The 14,605-nt window shown below is 41.5% G+C and overlaps 1 protein-coding gene across 1 annotated transcript in view; it reads left to right on the top strand.

Moving 5' to 3' along the window:
* Window positions 1-3,400: 3,400 nt before the first annotated feature.
* neurl1ab (neuralized E3 ubiquitin protein ligase 1Ab) overlaps window positions 3,401-14,605 on the top strand; it is a 33,846-nt gene continuing 22,641 nt past the window's right edge. The window contains exons 1-3 of the mRNA XM_035172911.2: window positions 3,401-3,697; window positions 9,211-9,452; window positions 11,123-11,444. Coding sequence (XP_035028802.1) covers window positions 3,664-3,697; window positions 9,211-9,452; window positions 11,123-11,444 — 598 coding nt within the window. The 5' untranslated portion in view covers window positions 3,401-3,663. The remainder of the gene's footprint in view (window positions 3,698-9,210; window positions 9,453-11,122; window positions 11,445-14,605) is intronic.

Raw genomic sequence — 14,605 nt, 5'->3', positions numbered from 1 at the left:
CTGAGTTGAATGGTGTTTTTGTTCAACACAGATCATCCCCGAAGAGAGCAAGCATGCGCACAGCTGCCTAAAACAAGGCTGTCAAGATGTCTGCGGAGGCCCCACGCCAGCACACCCCACCAGGCAGCTGCTGCCTGCCAGGCGCCCAATCTACAAATAATCTACTGTGGGAGGACGGATCAGTCTGTTCTGTCGGGGTGTACAGCATACGCACTTGAGTAAAAGACTACATAGAGAGATAGGTGATAATAATTGTTTAATAAAAGTGCTGTGAATAATGTTTTGAGCCAATTTTGAAAACTTAAAAGGAGCAGCTTGTAGGATTTAATAACATCCAGAGTTGAGGTTTCGGATTGGAGTTTAATATCTGTTTCTGTACAAGCATATAAAAGTGTCTATGGTGATGTTCAGGTAACATTAAAATACAAAAGGACCTCTCAGAAGCCAGTGTTCATTCTGGTACATGATGGCATTGCATGGTGGGCTCCATGGGGGAAAAAAACGCTCCCTATATAGATATCTAAGTCTTATTCAAACGTAATGAAAACAATTCTTAGTTACAGGTGATTATACACTTATGAAAGCACAATTAATCTGCCAATACATACGCCTACACCCCAGTTCACAATGGGCCTTTAAGCCCTGTACTGTGACTCCTGTGCATGGATGGATTACTAGGAATCCTGCAAGGAAAAAGGCCAAAGGTTCTCTTTTGAAGAACCTTTTTGCAAATCTTGAAAAAAAAAGTCAAGAGAGACGCAAAACAACAACAAAGAGATGCGAAGCGACCTCGAAGAGACACAAAATGATTACAAACGTCAGCCTGTGTTTCTTGTGTCTATATGGTTTACAAAACATCAACAGACGAGATGTTGAACTACTGCCTGCATACCAGAAAAATGCATACAGTACATCCAATGGCAGATGTCTTCTGGTGTGCAGCAGTGTTGAGCTAAATTTAGGCTTAAAATGTTCAGAGCTTTTTGTGTTTTGTAATTCTTATTTCGTAATTGCTAGATAGTTGGCAGCCTTGGTCAGTGCATGATTAGTGGCATGCTGCTTTGATATCGCTACAGGACGCAAGGCATCATGATTTATCATTTCACACTGAACAATACTTTTCCTTGTGCTACAGAACAGCCCGTCAGATTCTGACAGCCCAGTGATCAGGTGGCATGTCAAATTCCATTAAGTGTGACTGCCATAGCCACGGGGCCCATGTCATAAATTCCTTAGTGTTCTGTCCACACTGTTTGATTTGATATTTTTAGTTCATCCCAATTTCCTGTGACAAATAAAATATGTTTGACTATTTTTCAGGGAAAATCGCAACGTAAATGCTGCATGAAATACCCAGAGTCATACTGTATGGCTTTACCCTCGTTGCAAATTGCTTACAGACAGTCGAGCTGCCCGCAATCAGTTTGTATAAACAATATGAGAGTATAGCCCATGCTACCGAGCCAATAGAGTCTAACAGGCCTGGCTGCCGACACAAGTTATGCAAAAGCAAAGACGACAAGGCGGATCCTGAGAGGTGCCCGCTGGGAACCGGGGCCATTACTGCCAACTCTGAACCTCTGAAGCCAGACACTTCAGAGACACCCCGACGAGTTGTTCCATCACTCTATAGGAAAAAGTACAAAAATGTATTGAACTACACTTTTGATGGTAGATTGCATCTGGCAGTGATCTATGAATTTAAACTTTTTAAAAGTTGCAATATAAGTAAATAGATCTGTGCAGGTTTTACCACGTAATCACATTAAATGTACTACTCAGCCCCACGACCAAAAATCAAAGCTGAAGTTAATCGAGTACACAGTCTTGCTGTTGGAGCGTAATTTCCCAGCATCACTCTATGCCTGAAGCCAGTGGTGCCTTTGCCTGGTCAATGTGGCAACTCCACTGTCATAATACATCAGCGTTCATGGGCCCACAAGCTGCCAAGAAGATCTTGAAACACTGGAGTAAATACACTGGCTTTAGATGAACACAAAACAACACAACCTTAAATATCAATGATGGGAATCCTGGAATATCTGCATTATCTGTCACTTTCATTAATTTCCTCTGGACGGGGGTTTGAGTGGGTTTCTGTCAGAGGGTTATAAATTCTAGTCAATGCTGTCAGTACACTTTTGAACTTAGGACTGGGCCACTTGTGTGTGTGTCTGAAAAATAAATCAAACAGTGCAGCTCTTAATACCAGCTCAATCGTTGTAAACATAATGACCAGCATGACAAAGCTAATCAACAGCATCCCAGCAGTCTTTAGCTTAGCTACAATGCACAAGCTAACAATGCACAAGCTAACAATACACAAGTTAACAATGCACACGCTAACAATTCACAAGCTAACAATACACAAGTTAACAATGCACACGCTAACAATTCACAAGCTAACAATGCACAAGCTAACAATACACAAGCTAACAATACACAAGCTAATAATGCACAAGCTAACAATACACAAGCTAACAATGCACAAGTGGACAATACACAAGCTAACAATACACAAGCTAACAATGCACAAGCTAACAAGCACCTGAAACAAACTCACTTTCCTCTGGACACACACACAGGAAACCAACTGGTGGATCAACTTCAGCAGAGCAGCACCTCAAACTAGCACTTACCTGTGTCGCTTCACTCAGCAAAGTTTGCAACAGCGCCCCCAGTGGCTGGATCCCCGAATAACCTGTGCTTCATGGGCAGTTGATATCGATAATTATCGCGATAAATTATTATTTCTCGACTGAGTTTTGTTCCTGAGTGAAGGTTGTGGTTGTAAACTCTTCTTCATATGTACTGTTAGGTGTCTTAGACTCTTAATTATTCATGTGTTTATTTATAATATATAGTAAGATTATACCAGGGTCTAGAAACGCAACTTGAAATAAAATGTATTATTGTTGGAATTATTATGAGCACTTTATGCAAAACATACAAATCTGATGTCATACCTCCCTACTGTGCTTTTACATTCATAATCCTGTTTTACTGCCCAGCCCCTACTTGCACTTTTTCTTCTATCTCGTCTACTGATTGAAGTGATTCCAGGAAGGTCTGAGTCTCCTCGTGTGAATCTAACAACCAAAACAATGCACGATAGAAACCAGTCTGTGGTAAGAAGAGGAGATTACAGTTAAAGGAGGAGGGGCAGCAAACAGGTTAGTCAACAGGTGGGCTGGAGGAGACAACTGTTTTTAAAAGGCTTCCACACAAAAAAATACAAAAAAACTGCTGAAAGTCAGGGTGGGATGAAATAAGAAATAAACTTCTAGGTATTGCACAAAGCATAAAGACCCTAAATAATGATGATTTATGGCTCCTGTGTTTGGAAGCTGCAGCCAGAAGCTCCACCTCCTCCACCGCCACCTTTTATGTGAATTGCAGCGGGATGCGTGCGCGAATAGGAGGCGGCCGCTGCCCGCTGTGGATGAGGCTTCGAACGGTCACAACGTGCAACCGAGGAACCAACACGCTCTGCCACCGTGCCGGGACTTTCCTCTCAGTGTGTCTGTGCGTGTGCGAGTGTGCGTCAGCGGCGTCGTGTCCGTCTAGCATGTCTCCACCGAGGACGCGCGGCTCAATGTGAATAAACCGGGGATCCGGCCGGATACTCGCAGAGGAGGTGAACGCACCTTGCGTCCCGCAGCCATGGGAGGTCAGATCACCAGACACACCATCTACGGTAAGTGTGTGTGTGTGTGTGTGTGTGTGTGTGTGTGTGTGTGTGTGTGAGACTCCAGTGGGTCTGTGTCGTGAATGAAATGAGTGGTTTTATTTTAGTAGAGGCGTGCTCCTGCAGCCTCAAGCCTGCATGTGTGCATTGGATCTGTATAGGATGCTTAAAATAAATTTTAAAAAGCTGCTGTAGCCAAGTTTGAACACCTCCTGTAAGTCACGACTGTTTCAGAATAAAAGAGGATATGGTGTTTATGTTATTTCAGAATGTGATAATAACCATTCCACAGGCTGATGGATGCAAGTTTCTCTCAGTCCTGTTGGAGGCTCCTTTCGGCCTGAAGCCTGTTTACAGTGTTGTCATTAAAAACAAAGTGAATCAAGCTGGTGGCTCACACCTTCACTTACTTCCCACCATCTGGCTCGTTATGTGTTGTTAGTGATCACACTGAACATGTTGGCAAACACTGTCACATCTTCTTCACATCAGCTGATCATGTATACAGGGATGGTAACAGGTGCATGTGACACATTTATTCGTCCATTTTCACATTTCAGTATTTATTTGCCAACTAAATAATGAAACATTTGGTGTTTTCATTGTAAATACAAAGAATTGTTACAAAGCAAAACACTTAAGAAGTATTTATTCGCTTTCATTTGACAGTATTACATAATCACTTGTCCTTTAGTTACATTCACTGTATTGTAAATAGAATTAGCAGAATACAGATTCACTTTAAGATTATCACATGTGTGTTGACTAAGTGTGTTTAACTCATAAATTCTGTATATTTATAAAAAAAAATCTTTAGTTTCATATAAGATTAAAAGTTTCCATTGCAAAAGCTTATTTATTTAACATTATCGTAAAGCTGCAGCACTTGATTTAAAACAGTTTTGATAATAATTTAATTGTTTCATTTTTCTGGTTCCAACAGGTCAATTGTAAATATATTTTGATTTATATTGGTTTATATTACTATAAATGTTTGACTGTTGGTTGAACAAAACAAGCAACATTAAGACATCACATTTCTTCTGACGTTTTACGGACAGAAGATTAATCGATTAATGAAGTATAATAAACACAGAATGAATCAATAATGGCAGTATTCATTAGTTCCAGTCCTGATTCACAATAAACTCGCCCATTTCATTTTGGCCTTCAGTGACTTTGAAAGACGTTCACTGATTATGATCATATCGTTTGGCTTTAAACAGACACATATGTTACTGTACTGTAAGTTAATTGCTATTCAGAACATGACCAGGCAACAGTAAACATTCCTCATTTCCCAGATGGACACATGGACACTGGCCAATCCACGTAGTCCAATTTTTTTTTCCAATTTCACTGTAAAGGACCACAGGTGCTGGCAGGGCCGCTGCTAGAAATTCTTGGCCTTGTGACAAGAGTCCAATCAGGGCCCCGAAAAATGTAAATATCTATAATCCCTGTCATGTGTCAGGGACCCTGTCCAGCTCAAGGGCTCATGAATCATTCAGCGCTCACCTCTCCACATTTGGCAAACCTGCCTGATTGTACTATTGACGTTTAGTGCTTGACCTCAGCCAAGAGGCTGGACCATTTTCTTCTTTAAATGGTGATTAGTTTAACGTGTTGAGTGTTTTAAAGGGTTTTAATGATTATCCCAGCGTTGAGATTAACAGGGACCACTAGCTCTTGTTTACTCGCTCATCAAAATGAGTATTTTAGTTTTGGTTTCTGTTATGACCCCAGTAAGAAATAAAAAAACACCTCCGAAACAAATGGATGACTTATTATTAAAGATCACTAGAGCTGCAACAGTTACTTAATTGATCAGCTAATCTGGAACAAATTTTACAAATTATGTGGTTCCAGCTCCACAAGTGGGGTTTTATCTTTGAGAGTGAATTGAATATCATCAGACAACACAAAAAACACATTTACACATTAAGACGTCACTTTGGGCTTTAGGAAACCATGACTAGCATTTAAAACTGTTTCCTACGAAAAAACAACCAAATGATTGATGAATTGAAAATGATTGTTAGTTGCAGCCTTAAATTTTAAACAGTACAAACACTGTACTGTACTGTAAATGCACAACAGGCTTTTGTGGCTAATATGTGTTAGATAAGGAAGTCTGTGTTTCAAGTCAATTTAATACTGTCACCTGAATTCAAACATCAAGTTGATTTTGAAACAGTTTTTCTATAAAAAAGACTGGTACATGATAATATTTATGGATAATTGGTTTGAATGTTTGTTTGTTTGTAAGAAACATTATACAGAAACTACTGGACAGATTTGTTCATCACTGAGTGGAAGGATGCAGTGTAAGTTAGGGAAGACCCCATTAAATGTTGGTGTGGATCTGGCTTCCTTTAACATTGTGAGATAAGGCTTTTTCAACACTTTCGCTATTTTCCCAAAGAATAATTCATGGATCTTGATAGAAAAAATCTGGTACAATTCAGTGCAGGTTGATTGGATATAAGGGGACTTTTACAAGACTTTTGTATTGGTTTTAGATTAGGTATTAGGTATAGATATAGGAGAATCACTTTTGCTTACCTCATTTTTAAACCAGACATGCTATGACATAGTTGCAAGAGATTAAAACAAACACCCGCCCTCTGCCTCCTTTAGGCTGCTGCCTGCGTCACCTTGATAGTAATGTCACAGCACATTAGGGCCTCTGTTCGGGGGATTACAATCAAAGGAGTGCAGGAGGCCAGGTGACGCTGGCCAGGGCCTCTCTGGCTCCGCTCTGTTTGTCCTCTCAAGTTAGTGACAGCGAAGTCCCATTGTGTGCGGTGGCGCATTAAGCAACATTATCCTTCCTTAAATTGCTCATCTGACGTTTGTCAAGGCACCCCTCTTTTATCATGACAGGGCTCTGGTCACTGTTTACCAGTCTCCTCCGCCAGGTTTGCACGACTTTTTAAACACTTCTCAACAGCCACTGCATCATCTGCACTTTTGGCTCTCACCAACCTGTCGCTTCCAGTAAATCAAACGTGGTATTTTTATTTATCCATTTATTTACTTATTTGACTTTAATTCATGGTTTGTACAGTCCAGCTCCTCTGCGTGCTCTTAACACTTTTAAACCAAACTCTCCTGGGATGTGAAATTGAAGCTGCCCCTGAAAAAAAGACCAGAGAATCTAAATTCACAGCAGCCGAAGTTAGATTAGTTTTGTCAGAATAGGAGAAAATATCTGAAACTCCAGTTGGACTGAGAAGCGGGGGTGTTGCTGCAGTTGCCCTCAGAGGCCTGCGAGGTGTTTCTTCTGTTCTAAGACCTCACAGGAAATACTCTGTTCAGTCTCTCGTTGAGCACAATACAGTCCTATTCTGTTTTCCTGAAGACATCATGTCTGACATGACATCATGGATGCAGTATGGTCGAAGGATTTGTTATGACTTCATTTAAGACCACTGTTTTGCGCCGAGCACAATTCAGCATTGTTCTGCAGCGACAAGAGCATGAGAAGATCCGAACAATTACACTGTGCTGAGCCCAGAACACTTGGCAGGGCCGCTCTGATTGTGATTAAACGGAGAGACTGTGCAGGAATACGTGATGCACGGTGGAGAGTATTTCTAGTTTAAAGCAATTCTACATTTTGCATGTCTTCAACCACAGCTCACAAAAACAAACAATGATGACATATAACAGACCTAGTGTCAGAGGTCATGTGATCAGTCATCGCCAATCCTGACAGTCCTAATTGATTTGTCTCCAGGGTACTTTACCCCTCCAAGGTCACTCAGTGGCCAGCGGGAGAAGCTTTCTCTCAGTGAAGGCTCCTACAGTCGACATTTCTCACAGGCGAACACAAGCAGCTCCCACACAGTTTTCCAAATTTAGGTGTGAAAATACAAGCAGTTCTCAAGGAGAAGAAGGAAGTGTTGATTAGGCCTCGATGATTTATTTAGCACTGAGTTTTGGCTTGATTTTATTTTACTTTAGATATCATTGTGGAGAGGACTAAAGCAGTGTAACAGAAAAATCTGCTATATTTCATAAGAACATGATGTCTGTGAGAAAGTGCCTCCCTCGCTTCAACAAAGTGACCTTGGCTTTGCGCTGAAGAGAAACAAAGAGTGGGAGAGTTGGTCATAATGAGAGGGAGGGATTATGACATCAGGCTCATGATGACTTGACTGGATGTCTTTATGAGTTTATAACCCAACATGATTGCAAGATTTGATGCAAAAAAGAAAACATGTTTGACCTTATTACTTATTATCGTGAGTAACGATTCACGTGGTCGCAAATGTAAATACTCATAAAGATGGATGCGCCTCCACCTCCTCCATTTATATACAAATTAAGCTAAAATATCCTGGATATGGATATTGTCATCTAGTGTTGATGTCATCATTTGTACTCTGTGCTGTAGCGATCGGGGGATGGAGCTATTGTATCGAGGTCCTGGCGATAAACATGCTTGACCAATCGCGAGTCAGTCTCATCTGTCAATCATGATATTTTCCGATTTTACAGCATCAAATAACTAATAGAAACCAAACTTACCAGAAATATTACATCACATCAGTGTGACAAGAACTACCTAAGATATTTGACTTGTACTTTGAGTCTTTAGTTTGATCCATGTCCCATCCACTAACGTGGAGCAGCCAGGGTTTATGACCTATACTGCAGCCAGCCACCAGGGGGCAATCAAGATAGTGTGGCTTCACTTTGGGGGAGCTGTCTTGTCGTCCATCTTTATAGACAGTCCATGAGTCAGATGTCGGTCTGCTCTTATTTTGGCACATCCTCATACCGACAAAGTAATTATGAATCTAATTAAATCTAATTTACGTGATATGACTTTGTATATATGGCAGGTGGTGGGTATCATACAGATAAAAAATATGATTGACATGTGCTCATTACAGCCAAGCAACATGTAGCAGCCTCAGTATAATAGTTGCTTTGTTTGCACCTTTCATGAATCTTTTCCTTCCTTTGTTCGCCTCCTGCTTACTTTCCTTCCTTCTACACACTACGTGTTCCAGGACAGAAAGAAAGAAACCTCACAAGAAGCACACACCAGTCGAAAATTGGCCAGATGTAGAATAACAAAAAGCAATGGGTGTTACTGGAAATGGTCCTTTTCTGAAATTAGAGCATTTTGTAAGAACTTTTCACAGCTGTATTGTTCACTGTATTTACACAACCAAGGGAGCAATTTTGTCCTCATGGGCTTTTTTTCCATCCAAGGACATTTTTGCATGTAATTTACCTTTGTGTTGTCACAGTAGGTGTGTGATTGTAACTGTCTTACCTAATACGCAAACATGAATTAATTATAATGCATTTTTGCCTAATTAGATGTTACGTGAGCAGATAAGATATGTGAGGGAAGATGAGAATGTGACATAATATTGGCCTGTTATGTAAAACAATGCCTATGGCCGTGCAGACCATCTAATCTTTTATTCTAAATCATAAAGTATTTTTTGCTCCCCACTGTGTAGACCAAACTAAGCAGCCACTTGTCCTTCCCTACACAGATTCTCTGAACGCACCGTTTCCCGCAACATCCCACCGGTGCCACTACAAGCCGAAGCGCTGCCTGCCTATACAGCCATGTGGAGGCTTGTCCTCCACCCCTCTGCTCTTTCACCCCAGCACCAAGGGCTCGCAGATCATCATGGACATGTCCCAGAGGACGGTCAAGAGACAGGCCAGCTTCTGTAACGCCATTACGTTCAGCAACAGGCCCATCGCTGTGTACGAGCAAGTACGACTGAAGGTAAACACGACCCTGCTGTGTGTTTACGAGTGTTTTGACAGAGACCTTTTTATTTCTTCAACAATGTGTTTTTTTCCCACAGTTAAACACCACCAGTTTGAGTTTTACTTTAAGACTGTCACGGACAATGCACTTTTCTAGTCTTGATGACCACTCAAAGCGCTTTATAGTACATTTACTTTATAGTTTATTGCCCTTCACACACACATTCATACAGTGCATCTATGGGCAGCACTTTTTCTATGAGGGGCAATTCAGGGTTCAGTATCTTGACCAAGGACACTTCGGTATGCAGGTGGGGAAGACTGGGATCGAACCACCGACCTTCTGGTTAGAGGACAACCGCTCTATCCCCTCAGAAAAACCTGCAATGGATACACATATTATTATTATTATTGCAGCCATATATTATTGGCTGGTTTGACTAAAGTACCAAATAGCCAAACTAGAATTTACTCAGTAGAGCGCATACCTCCGCTAAGGCCCAACAGTCCCCAAATGAAACCACATTTAAATTCACTAGATCCAGATTTTTATTTGCTTTTTTTTATTCACTTCAGAAAATGAAAAATGAACAATTTAACCTTGTTTTATTTTTTACATAAATCAGGGACGTGTCTCATAAGTCAAAATTGGCACCAGGTAACCCCCCCCTCAAAGGATACGTGGTATCGAGGAGGGATGGATGGATGGATGGACTAATCTAAGCAAACTTCATACTTTATAAAAGTACTATATCTGCAAGTAATAGTTTGTAAACTATTACTTGCAGATATAGTACTATGCTGCCATCAGTTTTGCTCCATGACCAACATCAGTCATCCTGTTGGCTTCCACTTCTTCATTAAAAACAATACAGTGCAAAGATGTCTTCTATACTAATAAGATACTGCAGCATCAACATTAGTCCATGCTGCACTTTGCATTATCAGCACAGTAGAGTGGTGAGACACAAGCTGTGACACTCTCTCTTTAATTTTTCTCTGTGTGTTTTAGTTTTTCTTCTCATTCCCTCCGTCTCTCTCTTCATCCCCCGTCTTTGCTCCCCTGTTTTCATTTTCTCTCTTTTCGCTCTCTCGCTGCTCTTGTGTGGGCCAAAGCGGCAGCAGCTTAGAACAAGTTTCCACTTCACTTATCTGCCCATCTATGTCTTGAAAGTGAGAGAGCAGGGCAAGCATTGCCATGTGAGGAATACTGTTATCTTGCAAAATAAGTACAGGGGCGAAATAAGACAAAAATCGTTTGCAGGTGAAAAACATACCGAGGTATCTGGTTTTAGTTTGCTTAGCACAAATGTTGTTTTTAGCCAAGTTAGCGGCTTGCTGGTAGTGTGGATGTGCATATCTCAGCAACTATTGGATTGCACTGAAATCATTTCTCCTTCAGGATTCTTTCATAACTTTGGTGAATCCTCAATGTATCATCAGGTCAAACATTTTAGAACAAATACATTTTCACGAATTGGTGACATTTCAGTCAGCCTCAGTTGGAAATGAGGTTTAGTGAATTAGCAAATGTTATCATACTAACACACTAATTCCCAAAACATCACAGAGCTGCTATAAAATGGCTGTGATCTTGATCTTGAACTTAACTTAACTTATAGTTCACACTATAAAAAGAAAATACAGACTGATCATCATCACTGATTAGAAATATGTTCTCTCCAGATCACTAAAAAGCAGTGCTGCTGGAGCGGCGCTCTGCGTCTTGGCTTTACGTGCAAAGACCCGTCGCGGATCAACCCAGACACCTTGCCCAAGTACGCCTGTCCCGACCTGGTCTCCCAGAGCGGCTTCTGGGCCAAGGCTCTGCCCGAGGAGCTCTCCAATGAGGGACACGTCATCTCCTTCTGGGTGGACAAGAAGGGCCGTGTGTTTTACCGGATCAACGACTCCAGCCCCATGCTGTTCTTCAGCGGCGTGCACGTCTCCGAACCCCTGTGGGCTCTCATAGACATCTACGGTCTCACGAGAGGGGTCCAGCTGCTAGGTGAGTAATACGTTCAGAACTAGAATGTCACTCAGGAAAGCGCATTCCTCTGCCAAGGCACCACAGCCCCCTCAAATTCAATCAAGCCACACCGGGTTCTGGTTAGGTTTAGCTTGTTAAATAACTATTTTTCTGAAGGTGACTTGGAAGAAATATGTATCCAGGTTTTGGGGGGTCAACCTTTCTAAAGGTACTATCCCCGATGTGCAGAAACTCAAAAATATAAGACCCCTAAATATGTCCGATTTCTTAATCAAGATCTCTGAGAAATGAACCAAAGAAAATCTGGAAGATTTTTAGATCACCTGTCATCCCTGGAAATCATGTGCATCTGATGTTCTCTCCACTGTGAGCAGTTACAGGGCATGTTTGAACAGCGGCCCTGCTTTTTCCCACACCCACCAAATAGCTCAGTGGAAAAAGATGGTGGGAGATTAAGTAGATTGAACAGTTACCACGGTCGTCTGTATCAGAGAAATCTCCCAAAAGGGTGGAAATTTTCAGAATGTCTGAAATCCATTCAAAGAAGTTCTCCGCGCTGTTGAAAGGGTCATTACATGAAAGAAATTAGGAGCAAACAGGTCCTCCACAATCGCTAACAGCAGTTTTTCACCACGATGAAAAATCTGGAGAACGTTTGGATTGCAAATCGAGATGCATTTATGAAACGCATCATGTGTTGCAAACGGCTGTCTCCAATTTCTGAAAACAATACCAAAATATGCAAAAGAGATAAATAGGGATCCTTGTGGATGCCTCAGGACCTATTTATAACCATTTCCAAGAACTGCGCTGCCTCTCTCCAAAAGAATAGAGGCTGTCAGCGCCGTTAATAAAAATAGAAGAGGCCACCATATTGTGTAGATAGTGCCATTTAACCTCATTTATTGTGGTGTGTTTGACAACGAGAGGCGCGCTATCTCGTGCTAGGCTGTTTGGTATCTAGCGCCAGAGTGCGACTATCTGGGGTTCGCTGGCCTCGTGGTGCCGAGCAGCACACAGCTCATGTCGAAGAACAAGAGGAGTGTGTTGGACATCCCAAGGGGGGAGGGGGAGGATGATGGGGACAAGAAAAGGGATGATGTCAGGTAATGACATGTCCTGGGTGTTTTTTTTCCAGGACAATCAATCCAGTGGAATGTCTCACTCTTTGAATCCAAGTCTGAATATGTGACATGTGTGCAATGAGAACGAGAGTCCTGCTCACCAAAACTATATTGTGCAATTTTCTTTTTCAACTTTACAACTAAAAACAACTTTCTCTGCTATTTGTAGTTCTTCTTCTTCGTAATCTTTGCCTGTGAATGAGGCCGTCAGCCCCTAAATCCCAGCGTTTCCACTCTGGTTTTCCCACATCGATCACCTTCATCCCCACATTGATGGTTTAAACCGAAAAGCCTCGGCCCCTCAGTCGGCTGAAGGATCACTTGGCTATCAGCTTTCCTCTATAGCCCAAGAGCGTCCTTACTCAAGAGCATGGTATATATCAAAGGGCCGGTATTGTCTCAGAAGTTGGCTGCAGTTCAGCAGACACTTAGTCTTTGAAATATGGGCGGACACATCAAAGTGTGGTTTTGCAGACTGGCACATGTGCCTGTTTTCCTTTAGCAGAAGGGCAGATTTTGATTCTTAATGATGCTTACACAAGGCTCGGAAAATTAATGCTACACCAGCTGATAAATTGAGCCAAATTTCACCTGTTGTGGGTTTGTTATCACACAATCTGTCCAGGTGGGAATTACAGATCTGCTGCAGTGGTTGTTTTTTTTTCACAAGACAAATGGAGCATGGAGCCGTGAATGAGCTCTCCGGAGTGGAGAGAATGGCTTGTTTTGGTGACTTTGATTTGGCCTTTGTGATAAATGTGCGCACGTGTACGCCAAAAATACAAGAGAAAATTGGTTGTGATGACTGATGGCTGATTGTGAAGCCTGTTGACTTAAGTAATATGCATTGCAGAGGCTGCGAGATAATGTTTTTCTCCATTGGTTTTTACAGAAGAAGATCACTTTACCTGTCACTAAGGACACAAATCAGCTTGTATAACAGATGTAAACGTCTTCTGTGGGCCGGAAGAAAGATTTTTAAGACTGTTCTATCGACTCTTGTAAGAAAGTAAAGTAGAAGTTGACGTTCACTTTATTTCAACACACTTTTATTTCCTGGTAACATCGTCGGGGTTGGACCGACTGCAGTAAAGGCTTCCTAACGAACTTGATATATGAGATTTAAATTTGTGGCCATTTACTGGGATGGGAGGGTGTAATGAAAGATTGAGGTTGTGTCCGCAATGACTTATTCACTTTTCCCTAGTCACTGTTTTAGAAGTTCTATGTAGAGGACTATATAGTAATGAGTTGTATTGAGTTGAATTTGGGAAGTATAGGATCCAGCATTTCTACAGTCTGACAGATTCTACATGTGAATCTGCAGAATTGGTGACAAGGGACACGATTTGGGGGGAAGGAAGCTTCACCAACCATGTTTGAGGAGGCTTTGGTGGCCCACATGTGAATAGTGGAGTCCAAAGGAGGCAGAGCACATCAAGTGAAATGCATCGTCTATCTATCATCAGACAATAGCAAATGCTGTCTGAGGTTGGACCAATACGGGAATAACAGTCAGGATATCATAACTTCTGTGGCTCGATTTATAATTTTTTGTTTTTGTCTCTTGTCTCCCAACTTAATGAAAGTCGAGTAATTCCCTTCCCCTGTCTCTTATTGTTAGACTCATATAATGAGTACAATCTTTCTCTGCACAGCTTCCTTGCTTTTAATATTTCATAGATTAGTTATAAGAGTGTTCAAGCTCACATGACAGCACATCAGCGTAACTGTCAAAGTGTGTCTGCGAAACGCTAAAAGATATTTTGTGCAGAGATATTGCGATATTGCTGTTAAAAAGGTAACTTTACTGAATCAAAGGAAGCCATCGTGATGCTTCCCTGTGTCCTTCTTGCGCTACCTTTTACACAGATGTCGATCTGGCGCTGTAACCATACGCTGCCATCTCAAAGGCAGAACATTGTTTCCCCCCTATTCCCTGTTCATAATTTTTAGATGGACTAAAGGCACAACATTAGTGCCTTGAACAGTATAAAAGAAACTAGTGTTACAGGCACAGTGCGTCATTGCCATTCTGATAAAAATCTTTTTTGA

The sequence above is a fragment of the Hippoglossus stenolepis genome, chromosome 12 (genome assembly GCF_022539355.2).
Source record: "Hippoglossus stenolepis isolate QCI-W04-F060 chromosome 12, HSTE1.2, whole genome shotgun sequence".
Classification (NCBI taxonomy): domain Eukaryota; kingdom Metazoa; phylum Chordata; class Actinopteri; order Pleuronectiformes; family Pleuronectidae; genus Hippoglossus; species Hippoglossus stenolepis.
This window is presented reverse-complemented; position numbering and strand designations above follow the sequence as displayed.